The sequence below is a fragment of the Falco peregrinus genome, chromosome 5 (genome assembly GCF_023634155.1).
Source record: "Falco peregrinus isolate bFalPer1 chromosome 5, bFalPer1.pri, whole genome shotgun sequence".
In the NCBI taxonomy this organism is placed as follows: Eukaryota; Metazoa; Chordata; class Aves; order Falconiformes; family Falconidae; genus Falco; species Falco peregrinus.
In genome coordinates, this window is record NC_073725.1 from 67,194,602 (window position 1) to 67,208,494 (window position 13,893).

The 13,893-nt window shown below is 54.3% G+C and overlaps 1 protein-coding gene across 1 annotated transcript; it reads right to left on the minus strand.

The window, feature by feature from the left end:
- Positions 1–3,623: 3,623 nt before the first annotated feature.
- On the minus strand, positions 3,624–4,924 carry LOC101910768 (C2 calcium-dependent domain-containing protein 4C-like). Its single transcript, XM_027791618.2, has one exon. The coding sequence runs from the start codon at positions 4,801–4,803 to the stop codon at positions 3,952–3,954; it is 852 nt and encodes a 283-aa protein (XP_027647419.1). The 5' UTR covers positions 4,804–4,924; the 3' UTR covers positions 3,624–3,951.
- Positions 4,925–13,893: the final 8,969 nt, after the last annotated feature.

Consider the following 13,893-nt stretch of genomic DNA (forward strand, 5'->3'; position numbering starts at 1 on the left):
CGAGAATAACAGAGAAATTGGAGGCAGTCGCTACCTGGTCGCAAACAGCCTGCCAGCTGAGGAGGTGAAATTTAACCCGCTGGAGAAGCCGTGATCCTTGTAGCATCCAGGCACCGGTGAAGCCCACAGCCCAGCCAGGCGCCCGCAGTGTGGAGCGGGGTGCTGAGAGCGTGGCGCTGCTTGAAGGCAGCAGGGGGTGTTTCAGGAGGGGTCAGCAGGGTGGTCTCCAGCCCCGCATGCCTCCCAGCTTCCCAAGCTGGGACTCTGACTGCGGCAGACTGTCTCATAGCAAGAGCTTGACCTTTCCAGCACCAATTAGCTGGGAAAGGAGCCGTGCAGCTAATGAGCACATGAAGGGGCTTATCTCACCCAGCAGGCAGGGACACTGACTATAAAATTCTTGGCAAAGACAGCAGTTCTGTATCGATCTCAGGAAGGCCAGGTGTTCCATTGCATAAAAATCATGCCGAGATCACAAATGTTGCTTGCTCCCAGCTGACTCCTGCTGCTGCTTAGGGCCTGGTGTCCATGAGACCAACATCTCTCCATGCCCAGCATGGTGAAGAGACCTTCAGTGTGCAGTAAGTGACATTTGTGGCACCTGAGATTGTCAAGAGCAAGAGATCAGCTTCCCCTTGGGTGGTCTCTGCTCTGCCCTGCAGAGCCCAGCACCAGGGCTGCAGTACCGATGTGACCGGTGATGGTAGCAGCCTGGCCAGGGGCAAGCTGGGCTTCTTTGAAAAGGAAAGAGAGAGGTCCTGGTTTCCATAGGTTGCAGTAAAAATCCTGGAGAACAGGGGAGATAACACCATGAGAGGGACCTTGACAGATACACTAGATCCACTGAGATCGAAGGGAAGGTCTTGTTTATTTTTCCTGATAGAGTTTGCAGGAATGAGACATTGGGAAATGCTCTCGGTCTCTGCCCAGTTTGGCTGGTTTTCTTCCAAATAAGCTGGTGCCTGGTGCATCTGATCTCTTAGAAGGGTCAGCATGGAGGGAAGAAGCATCTCAGTACCACAGGGCTGGGGGAGGCCGTGGTACTGCCTGGCTCACTGGCTGCAGCAGCTGAGCCCTGCGGGAGGGTGCTGGGGAAGCTGCTGCTGCGGAGGATTTGGAGACCTGTCCTCAATCCAGCCCCTTGTGCTCTGGAGATTTGGACTTGTTACGTTTCTGATTCCACCTACTTACAGCCAAGCGTGGTTAGTGCTGCTGAAACCGCTGTACGTGGGATTAAGAGCTGATAATTAGCCCTGAGCTTTTCTGCTGTCTGTACCTGCAGGAGGCTGGAACAAAATTCTGAGTCAGACAAAAACAGCATTTAGAAAATGTACCAGGCCCAGGCAGAATAATCAGTTGCTGGTAACGACTATTTATCTTGCCACATCAGTGATGGCTCCCACTGTAACGTACTCACTGCCAGGCACGGGGTTTGCAGGGAAAGGGCATCCTGTAAATCTCAGAGACACGTTGCTCCAGTGGGAGATATTGTCCTTCTCACTTCGCAGGCTGGAGGGATGCCTTGAGGTGTAGCCTGGCAGCAGCAGAAATACGGCAGAGAGGCAGTTTCACGGCAGAGCACCTTTGCTGTGTTGCATGGAATTGATGTTTCCTCCCTAGCTTAAGCCTGGCTCCACGCCTGCCATGTAGCGATCCCCACCGCAACCATTTTAAACAAAGCTTTAATTTGTGATTCTGTCCAGGCTGATAATCCCTACACTAGCACATGCGGAGGAAAGGAGTCTCGTACCATGGCAGGCTGTAATAACATCCAATATTTCTTCCCTTGGGATATCCTGCCAAGGGCATCAGAGATGTCTTGTGAACATGGATGCAACCCACCCGTGAAGCAGAGCAGATTTCTTCCTATTTTGTAGACAAGGAAGGGGCACAGTAAGGTTCCCAGGAGCTCAGGAAGGTCACCAAGCAAAGAATAAAACCCAGGAGCCCTAGCTCCCACCCTCCAGGTTTAATTGCTAAATACAGCAGGCTCACCACTTCAGTCAGCTGCCACCAAGGATTTGTCCCCATGCCTTCCTTGGAAGATGATGAGGCAGTTAAACAGAGCCACTACTGTGCAGTAGCTTAAGCATCAAAAGGAAATGGAGAGAGGTTTACAGGAGCATGGCTTAATTCATATTTGCCTGTCAGCTCAGAGCATGCACACATTCAGATATCACAACTCAACTGATAACCGCTCGTTTATTAATCTGTAGTAACTCAATCTGCCCTCTCATCCCTAAGTGCTGAACGGAGATGATGCCCTCAGGAGCTGGAGATCAATTTAAATTTTCAGAAGCTTTAGTCCCTGACTTGCTCTATAGTGCCAGTGCTCCTAATAATAATAGTTGAGCGGATTTTCTGTCACATAACTGATCCTGGGTCCCTTTCTAACAGCCCTTGCTACCACATTCTTCCATGCTGGAGAAAGAGTCATTAATATCCATGCCATAAGCCATGCAGGAGGGCACGTATATGCCTGGAGAAGTCTGGGATTTGCATATGAAAAGCTCCCACCCCTATTTCATGCCATCACTGAAGTCCTCTGGGTACCGGTGCTTTCATGCAACAGCATCTGGAGGAAAGCAGGGACTCTGGGGACCCGTGTCCTGCTTCTGGCTCATCCTGGTGGCTGCGTGGTGCTCAGACACACTCGGCAAAGCTCCTTTGTAAGTGGTGGTTCCAGCAAAGGGCTTATCTTATAGTCAAACTAGACTGAAGAGATGGGGGAAACGAAGCCACTGAGTTAGAGCATGACATGGCCCAGGTCACACAGCCAGCCTGGCAGGGAGTGGAATCAAACTGAGATAAGAAACCCACTGTTTAATGGCCCCGATGCAAAACCTGATCGCTGCCTGCTCTGTATGGTCTTATTGCAGGGACCTCAGCTGACCCCCAGTCCCCCCCAGGTGGCTGCACTCCACCTGCTCGCCTGGGCCAGGACCAGCCCTCCCAGTTCCACCTCTCAGGGATCCTCATTGAGAATTAAGAGCCCTGAAAGTGAACGTGACAGCAGCCCAGCGCTGCTGACCCAGGACACTGTGCTTCATTAGCCCTAAAACACTGCTGACCATGAATGCTTTAATTCTGGCATTGCAGGTTCTGCTTCTCAATAAAAGCAAAAAGCAGTTTATGAGAGCACAGCCAATAATGCACAACTTGCTTTATCGCAGCTAGTTAAGAGCAGTTGGCAACTGTACCCTGTGGACTGCCGTGGAGTAACTATTTCTGGAAAGCTGCTGTGTCCTGGAAGCAGAGGTCCCGCCTGCAAGGGTCAGGCTGGGAGAGGGACCCTAGCACATGCAGATGTCCCACCCTACAGCCACAAAGCTGGAAACCAGCCATAAAGTGGATGTGATCTCTCTTTCCTAGCCTGCTGCAGCTCATGTCCTGGAGGGCTCAGACACTCTCCTGCTCTGCATTTCAGCAGTTTCAAGCCCATCAAGAACCTGCTCTCACCTGGAGATAAACAGTGGGAGCTGCTGAGACCAGGGGTACAATAGGAGGGAGTGCTGGGGTGCACCCAAATATCCTGTTGATACTCAGCTGCTGGCACAGGAAAGAAAAAAGGAGAGGTGCATTGGTCAGTTGGAATGTTTTCACTTTTATTCAGATGCTGTACAGTTACAAACCTGCAGCCCCCTCTGCTCCCCAGCCTGCCCCACGCAGCTGCACCACTGCTGCTGCCGCTGCTGCTGCCACTGCTGCTGCTGTCCTCTGGCCTGGTGGGCATGCTGCCCCAGCCCGTGAAGCCCCCGGCGCCTCCTGCTGCAGAGCACTCCTGGCGCCCCAGCCAAGGGCAATGCCACTTCAGTGTTTTTCCTCCGGGTGAAGTGACACATCTGATGCCCTCCCGTTTGAGCCCGGCTGCTGGCAGGCTGAGGCTCTGGCCAGCGCGTCCCTTTCCCAAGTCTGTAGGGAATCTTTGTTTCTCAGAGCTGCTTTGCAAGATCAGTGGAGAGTGAAATTTGTAGGCTTGAGCTGCCGAGGGTGGGCAAGGTGCCTCCCGAGGATCCTCTGGAGCAAGTTCTTCCTGGGTGTCCCAGTGGGGAGCTCCAGGCTGGAGCTGCTCCTCTGACAGCCCACCCCCAGGAGCCTCGTCTCTCTCTTCTCTGCCTCTTTGCTTTCCAGAACATCCGTTATTTGCATGTCTCTGAGCGGGCTGGCACATCTGCTGAGCAGGGGAAGCCCTGCTGGAGTCCTGTAGGCCTGGCTGTCTCCGCCATCCTTGTGACTCCTGGCATGGGGACTCGGCTGCTTGTGGTCCCTCAGCCCCCCCCTGGTCCGGGAGCAGCCGCCTCCCCCAGCAACAGGCACCCCTGGGTGCCTGCAGCATCCTGGCTCCTCCTGCCAGCTGGGCTCTACCTCAGCAGCGGGTTCTCGAGGGAAACCTGAGCCCGAGTGAAAAAACAGTGCCTCTTCACTGGTGACCTGGGGGCTCTGCCCCAGGGTGACGAAGCCATATGGGGTGGTGACCTTAGGGAGATGGGGCAGGGACAGAGCTGCCCGAGCACTGGGGTCTGGCATAGCCTGCGCAGCGGCAGCGAGCCCGGCGTTGGAGCAGGACGACATAGAGCCAGGCACACCGTGCTCATCCTCCGCTGTTGAGTCCCAGCCACTCCTCCAAGCCGTCCCCACCAGCTGCCCCTTCCCCTTGCCTGAGCGCCTCTGCTTCTTGTGGTTGTCCAGAGAGGGGATAGTAAACTGCGGGATGCGGTCAGGGGTCACCACGTGGAGGAAGATGTCCCTGGAGCCATTACCCTGGAGCGCACGGGGGCAGAGCATCTCCTCCCAGAGCGACATGGTGGGACCGACAGGGCTCCCTGGAGCAGCGCTGTGTATTTATGCTCTGCAGCCAGCCCTGATTGCTCTCCATGTGGTGACGCATTGTGACAACGGCTGCCAGGTCCCTGCACCTGCTCCCTCCAGACCAGCAGCAATTCGTCACCCTCCTGGGCACAGGAGAGACAGATGGAGGGGGACGGGCGAGGAGGCACTTGTCCGCAACCTCTGCTCCTGCCTTCCTGCTCACATGCAGGGCCACTGGTGCCGGCCAGCCCCGTCACCCATGAGACAGGAGGTGGGGGGTGCACAGAGGGGAAGAAGAGCTGGATGAGCAGCCGGAGCGAGGGCTGCAGCACCCAGGGTGGGAGGGAGCCAGGAGCATGAGCAAGTGCATGGAGCGGTGGCCTGTGCAGGATGAGTCACCGTCTGTGGGTATCAGGTGGAGCTGAGCAGAAGGGGCAGCCTGAGGTGAGAGCAGGAGACAAACACTTCAGCTCTGTCTGGCAAAACTCCCACCAGGAAAATCTCTACCTTGGCCCACGCAATTACCCAGAGAAATTACCGATTTCAGTCAGAGCCCCCATCTCCTCCCATCTCTGCTGTCACTCGGGCTGCGTACTGGGCAGCATCCCTGTGCTCCCATCCCTGCTGGGCATGGGACTGAGGGGGGCGACGGTCCCGGGCAGCCCCCAGGCATGAGGCTGCTGTGATGACACGTGTTGCGTGTCCTCCAGGTGGGAGCATGAACCCGCTGTCCCAGCAGAGCCTCAGACAAAGGCTGCTTTGCCTTCTCCCCTCTGCAGCCGGGCAGGGGCAGAGCTGCAGAGCCACCTTTGCTGGGGAAGCCCACCCCCCCCTCTCTAGCAGGGGGATCACGGATGCTTTGTGTTAGCTCCTGCTCTGCAAACAGCACAGAGAGCAAAGCAGCTCCGCTTCTGTGCAGTGCAGGGTCTGCCGCTGCAGCAGTGCAGCTGGGCTGTGGTAACCTGCCGTGATTTGGTTCTGTCCCACACCAGGAACCGAAGAGGCTCTGCCGTGGGTTTCAGCAGGAGCAGGGGCAAGGCCAGGCTGGCTTTGGCACTAGCCGGCGCTGGGAGCCTGACCGAGAATATCGTAAACAGCCACGTCCCAGCTCCACTGAGGGGGGCTCATGCCTGTCCCCCAAACGTGTGGCCAGTGGCATGGCTGCAAGCAAGATCTGTGGATGCTGGACATCGGTCCCCATCTCTGCGGGGTCATCTCTGCCACGATGCCCTGTTCAGCTGAATGGAGAGGGGAGGTGGGTGCCCTGTTACGCTGATGCTGTGCCCTTCACGCCAAGGGCAGTGCCCGCACACCATGCCTGCTTCTGGGCCTCGCCAGCATTTGGAGCAGTGTGTCTGTTACCTTGCAACAGGGTAAAGTGACACCTAGACATTAAACACCTTTCCCCACTCCAATCCCACCTGCCTGGTAGAAATAACAGCTGAAAATCCCTCCTGATAGTTATGGGGCCAGAACTGGACAGAGATGGGACTCCAGCCCATCTGCACATCATGGTCCTCAGCTTGCCCAAGCACAGAGCTGGGGGAAGGATCGACGCTGAGCTGCACGTGGGGGTCAGCAGGTCTGTTCACACTACGCCCAGCACAGCTTTTGGGTTTACAGTCCGCACAAAGTTACAACCTCAGAGTGCCCAGAGCAGGGGCTGAAAGGATCTGCTATAAAGAAGCTTCTGGAAAGTGCTTCTAGGGGCTCAGCTGAGCCCATTTTACAAAGAGGAGTGTGTGTGCATGTGTGTTCCTGCACACACAGAGCTGCTGACTAATTGATCAGGCTGTGATTTCAAAGACCCAGGCTTACTCCCTTCCTTTCATCTTTATTGACTGAAACAAATCCCAGCCCCAGCTTCCCCCTGCAGTGCGGGAGCAAGGGAAGGGCACAGGCCAGGAGGGATGCTGAAGGGCCTCTCCTCATCTGGGGTCCACCTTCTCCCATCACCAAGGGGCTCAGCAGGACAGGTTTTCTAGCACCTCATCACCCTCTGCCTTCAGCTATTCACATTGTCACAGAGCAAGGGGAGATATCCCAAATCAGGGTCTTGGCTTGGCAAGCTACAACCCCTCGGAGGAGGCAAGCACCCCACATTGAGAAAAAATAAACCTCTAATTGAGAGCCATCAGGCCCTGCACCAGGACCAGTGCTCAACCAGGGAACCCCCAGGGGAGGGCACTGGGCTGCCCCACTGGTTAGTGGGGCTGGCAGCTCGTCAGTGCAACGAGCAGCAGCTGGGCCAGGGGCTACAAGTAGCCTGAGGGCTGCAGGCTGGGCTAAACCAGGTTTCTGTTGAGTCTGGGTTCTTGGGCTTCATGGAGAAGCAAGTAATGCCATCCCCCAGACCAAAGAAGGTGCTGAAGTAGTTGATTCTGCTGGGGGCACTGTCAGAGCTGGGGTGGAGGGTGTCTGACCTTTCTCTCTCCATCTCTAGGGGAGGCCAGTCACCTGCAAGGAGCCCGGCTCCCTCTCCAGCAGGCTCCTGTGCCGCATCCTTCAGCTGGGTTTTGTCAAGTACCTGGTAAGTGATATTCCTGCGGCTGGAGGAGTCTGAGGCCAAGGGGATGGGGGGGATAAAGCCCCTCTTTGAGACTAGCAGTTCCTTTAGTTTCTCTGCCAGATATTCTCTCTACTTCCGTCTTTTCCCTCTTCCCTGTGCTCTGTGTGCACTTCTCTGCTTCCCTCCCCATTCCAGCTCTTGTCCTCTGCCTGGTTTGGTCTTGCCTTGTTCTCCTTCTGCTAATAGGTGTTGCATCACTTGCATTTCTCCCCTTCTCTGGGCCACGAGAGATGGGGGGTCTTTAGAGACAAGGTACAATCTGACTGGCCCTGTTTTACCTGGCTGAAGTCGGTCCCAATCTCCACTCCAAGCTGGGGTAGAGCAGAGTTTAAGAGTTTCACTGAGGACTTTAAATAGCTGGAAGTTCTCACATGACATAAGGTACCTCTTGTTTGCAGCTGAAGACCCTTCAGAAAGCATCAGGCTGGACTGGATTTGTGGTCCCTGTGGAGACCATCATCAGCAAAGTCTCCTTCACACAGTCTCCCACCCAGCCTGGACAACTTTCCAAGAAGCTCAGGGGGAGAATAATGCGCCTCATCTTCTCTATTGTCCCCACCAGGATCCAGAACATCCTGGGCCACCTGCCAGCAGACTGGGGCCAAAGCAACATGCCCAAGGGTAAGAGCTGCAGCTTCCTGGAACACCTGGAGGCTCTGCAGCTAAGAAGCACACAGCATGGTATTTCAATACACCAGCTCTGGAGCTCCTGTGCTGGGTGGAAAACTGGGAAGTGCACAAATGAAGGTTTGTTCTGTGTGTGTTGTGACTGTGTCTCTTACGAATCCCTGCAGAGACCCATGAAGCTCTAATCAACCCAACTAACAAAGCAAATGAGAGAAAGAGGGATGACTTGGATCCAGAGGAGCCAGAGACCTGGTTGGTGGTATTGGAGAGGGGCCTGTCGGAGGATGACTCTGAAGACCTCACATACGAGGTATGATCTGGCTGCTGAGCAGGCTTGTGCCTCCAGGGCTGAGCAGCTCCAAGGTGATTGTGTTTAGCCTCTATGTGCCCCTGGTAGGCTGGGAGTGTCACTGCAGTGTCCCCGCAGAGGAGCCTGTGTGGGGAGCTGTAAAGAGGTTTCCTTTATTGGACACCCTTTGAGGGCTGCAGGCTGTCCAAAGAACACTGGAGTATCACTTCACTTTGTGTCTGAAAGGTGTGGGTGCCCCACTCATCCCATAACACAACAAAGTTTATCTTTGGTTGACATCCCTGAAAAGCAGCATCCCTGTCACCCTTGGTTACTTGGCTGTGGCTCCCAGTGCTGTTGGGGATGGGGCTGGTGCGTCCACTGCCTCTTTCTTCTCCAGCCCTCTGACACAGCAACAGACAGTGAAGAGTACAAATCCCAGAATGACACTGAGGCAGACCTGGAGCTTGAAGAGAAAAATGAGATCATTATGCTGAAGGAATCACCAGATCTCCAGGTGAGTGTGCTTGCCCCATGCTGGCTGTAGCCTTGGTCTGCAGTACACTTGCAAATACCAGGCTGGAAGGGTGTACTTCTGTCCTTCCCTTGGCTACAGAAGGAGAGGTGTCAAGGGTTATCTGAACTACTCTGAAACTCATGAGATCACTCATGGGTCTTGTGCCACCCTTCCGTGGAGCTGCAGTCTGGCCATGCCCCTGACTCTGCAAGTGGAGGATGTACAACCCCACTGGGGTTAGTGGTACCCCAGAGCCACTGGCTGCAAGCACAGAGCTGGGACCAGGGAATGCAGCTGGGTCTACCAGTGGGGAAGATGCTCCAGCTGCTGATGGTGGTAATGGTGATGCCCAGAAGCCCAAGCTGATGTGGGCAGTGGGGGTGGCAGTGAGCAGGAGGCTCATGTAGGCTGCAATGACCAGCAGTAGTTTGTCACAGAGTGGGGTAAGGACTTCTCTGTGCTGGGCCATAATTCCAGCCACCCTTTTCTAGTGTGGAGCATGCCAGGTGTCACAAGCTCAAAGGTCTTTCAGCCTGGGGGGATGTCTCCAGGCTCTGAGCCTTTGGACATAGCTCTCTACTCCCTTTGCTGCCAAGTCAGCTAGGAAAGGGTTGTAGGGGCTCTAGTTCCTCTCCCTGTGCAAGGAGACAGCCTCAGTCCCCACATGTTGTTGAGATGATGATGGATGTGTGCTGTGGGTGTTTCCACCCCTGCATGACAGGTGCCAAATGCCAGTTGAGCATCTTGTGCTGGTACCCAGAGCAGCCACCTCTGAACCACAGGTGCTACCAGCAGGCCACCATGAGCTCTTCACAGCTCTCTGGCCTAGGTATCTTCCACTTCAAAATGGGGAGGACCTGTGGGAGAGTCTTCATCACCAGCACCTTCACACAGGGTCCTTCACTGCTCTAGACCCACATGTTGCCAAAGCACTGGTGGATGCCTGGCTAATTCCCATGAAACTGATGCTCAGTGCCTGGCTTTCAGGGAAACGGAGGGTGAGGAGAGGTGCTGGGTGGGTTGGCTCAGCAGCTCTCTCATCAGTGTCAGTGACTGGCTGGTGTTAACAGTAAAATATCTTGTTTTCTAGGATAAGCAAGAGCCCTGACCTGTGAACCTGGACCTCTGCTGTGGCTGCAAAGTGCCTGCTTCTCTGGGGCAGCTGTGTCCTAGAGTAAGATGTCCAGTTAAATGCTATGTTGATATTTTTTAAACTATATAATAAAATTACCCTTTTTTCATGTGAACTAGGATGCAGTTGGCTGTCATTACCTGGAGCTGGCAGGTTCTGCCTGTAGATGGTCTGGACATGCTGCTGCTGGAGTCCAGGGTATAGGGACCTTCCCCTCTGATCCCTCCTGTGGAGAGGCTCTTCATGACTCCTGGGAGGGTGATGGCTTTGGGAATGCTGAAACGTGGGATGGGAAGGAGAGGGGTGCAGGGAGTAGAGATGCAGGCTCAGTCTGTGTGGAGCCAGGTTTTCTGTGGTGGTACCTGAGTGTGGTCACACTGACGTGGCCCTGGGCTGGCTGCAGAGGTGCCTCCCTCCACATGTGTGACATCCCCCAGCAATACAGGGGGTAGCAAGTCTGTGCCCTTAGGATAAACCAGCCAGTTTCATGTGGAGTCCCTGTTGCTCAGACTGAAGATCTCTAAGTATTTGATGCTTTCTGGCTTCTTTGTGCCTGGGTGTCTGCCTAGAGCTGTCTCCTCCACATGGATCCTACAACCCACCCTGGCTCAAGTGCAAGGGTTGAGCAAAGGGTGATTCAGGTTCTAGAAAGGCAGGCTGGGATCAGAAAGTGCCTGAATGCAACCCAGTGCTCTGGAGTCACTCGAGATTGGCCAACACCTGATCTGTCGCCTGGAACAAGTCACAGTATCTGAAGCTGCAAAGAGCAGTTCCTCCTCCAAATGTGAGTGTAAAAATGGGAACAGCTTGGGGTGTTTGGCGCTCTGCTTGGGGCATGCCTGGAGGCTGCTTCTGATGGCACAGCTGCCTGGAGCTCTATTTGTGTGTGTATCAACTTGAACTAACAATGCACCAAGTGTTATAAATAACCGTGGCGCCCTGCAGCAGGGATGCTGTGCTGAGCAAGCTGAGCTCTCAGGCAGGTTTAACCTGGATGGGTCAGGCCAGCTCTGCTCTGAGCACGGCAGTGGACAACCACACACCCTCTGCTGCCCACCAGCATTGTAACGACTGTGCTTGCCCCTGCCAGGGGCAGAGTCTCTAAAGAAGTATAAATCCCTCTGAGCTCTGGAGGGAGGGGCTGAGGAGCCCCGAGGTTTTGTTCTTGTGTTCCCCAATTCATATGGTCTGCAAGAAAGTGGGAGTTAAAAATCCCAGGAAGTTCAAAAGCAGGGTGGTAAGGAGGATGGAGGTGTCCTTGCTCCCAGACTCTGCTGTGACCAGAGATGTTAATGTCTTTCTAATTAAAGATTGTTTCTTCTGTTAAGAGCATCTCTGGGGCATGTTGTGCTCTGTGCAGCTTTTCCTGCTGGGCTACAGTGCCTGTGCAAAGGGCTGCTCTGGCCAGCAGTGAGCCACTGGGAGGAAGAAACACTTGCCCTTTAAACTAGGGGCTGTGTCAGGGCACCTCTTCTTGAGCTGCAGCCCTTAACCACCTCCCTGGCACTCCAGAGCTGGCTTTCCCCACGCAGATCTGGCCAGAGACCTGGCGCTGGCTCCTTGTACCTCTGCTTGGCTTGGGCTAGGCAGAGACATTTTTCTCTCAGGTTAGACCAGTTATCTGTGCACCATCGATGTGCACAATGAGTCACAAAGCGCAAGCAGTCATAAAGCAGCTCGACATCTTTCCCTGTGGCAGTGTCTTTTAAAATGCAGGTGTGCCTCTCACCTGGCACTATCTACAGCCACAATAGCACTGGTTTCATTACTGCTGAATAACAGTAAGATTTGCCTTCAGATTGATAAAGGAGCTGATATTGCAACTCCTAGATATTATATTGGTCTCTGCATTAATTCAGTTCCTCCTCATTTGTGTTTGACAGCTCTCCCATTCTCTGCAGCCAGTGTTTTCAAAGCAGAGATTAATAAAGCATCCTTTAGTGGCATGTAGCTAGGTAAGGGCTCTGTCTGAAATCTGTGCAGGCTTTTCCTGCTTGCTCCCAAACCCTGGATGTGGAGATAAAGAAAAGGCTTTGTTCATTGTCTGGGTGCCAGGCTGCAGAGTGATTATGCCTTAGAATGTGGTGAGGAAACAACTAGCACTAAATCTGGCTCTCAGAGCTCACCTGCAAATTAATTCTGTGCACACCTGTCTGCAATGAGGGGTATGCCCAAAGCTTCCCATGTCTTGCGTCCTGACCTGGGAAGAAGAGAGCTCCTCAGATGACTGTGGAGGAAGTAAATGACTCAGTGGAGTGTGAACTGGCTGTGAAGCTGCTTTACCCCAAGGTCATCACCTTGAATCCAGCCCAAGTGAGTAGGTGGTGCGTGTTTGCATTGTTGGGGAGGCAGGCTGAAAAAGGAGGAAGCTGATGGTCTTGCCGCTGCTAGTGTGCGAAGGCTCAGCCTGGAGAGCAGTGACTGATCACCTGGGAGGTGCCTGAATGTGGCAGGGGCTGCTGGTGGCCTGGTGGGTGTCCCTGCTGCTGGGGTTAAGGGGTTCTGCAGGGCTGTGAGTGAGCTGCCTGCAATACCTGCTTGCACATGGGCTTCTAGTTGCGGCAGGATAAGGCTCGTCTATCCCAGGAATACAGGTCTGTAGCTGAAAGGCTGTGTGGGCAGAGAAGCGTTGCTGCAGCCAGCCTGTTCCCTGGGAGGTGTTTTTACAGAACCTGATGCTTTTTGAAGGCTTGGCACCTTGTTACATCTGGGGGGGGGAGGATTGCAAGCAGGGCGAGAGGGATGGGAGAGTCTATTCTGCCAAAATGCAGGAATCTACTAAGCACTTTTGGATATCCCTCCCCTTCCTTCCCATAGTCCCTGTTGTTCCCTGTCCTGGTCTGTGGCTTTTTGCCTATTTTTTTCCCCCCAGTGTGGGGAGGTGGAGCACAGGGATGTTCCCCAGCCTGGGCAGGGTGGCTGCAGCCCAGCTGGGTTTGGGGCTGGATGATGCAAGGAGCAGCCTGGTACAGCAGGTTGGTGAGCTCTGGTCAGGTAGAGATGCGTCTCCTCAGCAAAGACCACTATAGAGCAAGTCGGGTGCTGTGAGAGAGGAGGATGGGAAAGAGGGGAATGGGGGGAGGGAGAGAAATAGAGGGGTTAATGCCATGGTAGGAGGATGAAGAGACAAGCATGGCCCTTGAGGGAGCCCAAAGGGGTAAGCCAAGGCAATCCTGATAGTCAATGTCCCCAGAGGATGTGTGGACCAAGCAGTCTGCAAAGGGCTCCCTGCTAGACCTATGACAAGGGAGTTGTGTGGGAAACAAATGGCTTAATTGAGGCAAAAATGATCATAATTAGCATGAGCAAATCCAATTAGGAGCCATGGGCAGGTTACCTTAGGCCTGTCTTTGGGAGCGTGGGGGGTCAGGGTGGTACGGGAACAGCCCCGCAGCTGGGACAGGCAGGGAAAGGGGGTGGCAGGCACTCCCCAGGGCTGGCATCCCTCATTAGCATCCTCTCCTCCTCGGGCTGCTGGCTCCGTGCCCTGGATGGAGCCTAATTAGGATTGAGAAATGGATTTGCTGGGCTGTGCTCAGCAGAGGGGTGAGCCATTGATAAAGGGGCTGACGGGCAGAGCGGCCATCACATCCCGTGGCACAGTGCTGTAAGAAATGCCATCGCCGTCAGCAGTTCAAATCTGGTAATTGAGAGGGTCAGAACCCCTATTCCAACCTCGTTCCAGGGCTGGAAGGAGCATTTTGCATTTTTCTACAAGGAGCAGAGGAAAATTGTTCATTTGTCCCTTCGGGGTGAGTGCCATGTCCCTGGCGTGCGTGGGGGCTGTGGAGGGGGAAACGTGATCGGCTCCAATGCCTCTGCCCCAGCACTCTGGAAATAATGAGGTTAAACGTTAAGTGTAATTTTTTAAATTACAGGAGGCATTTCTTTCCTATCATGTGCATACAGCTGCCAGGGACTCAAAACATTAATTTCCAGCAAAATCATCT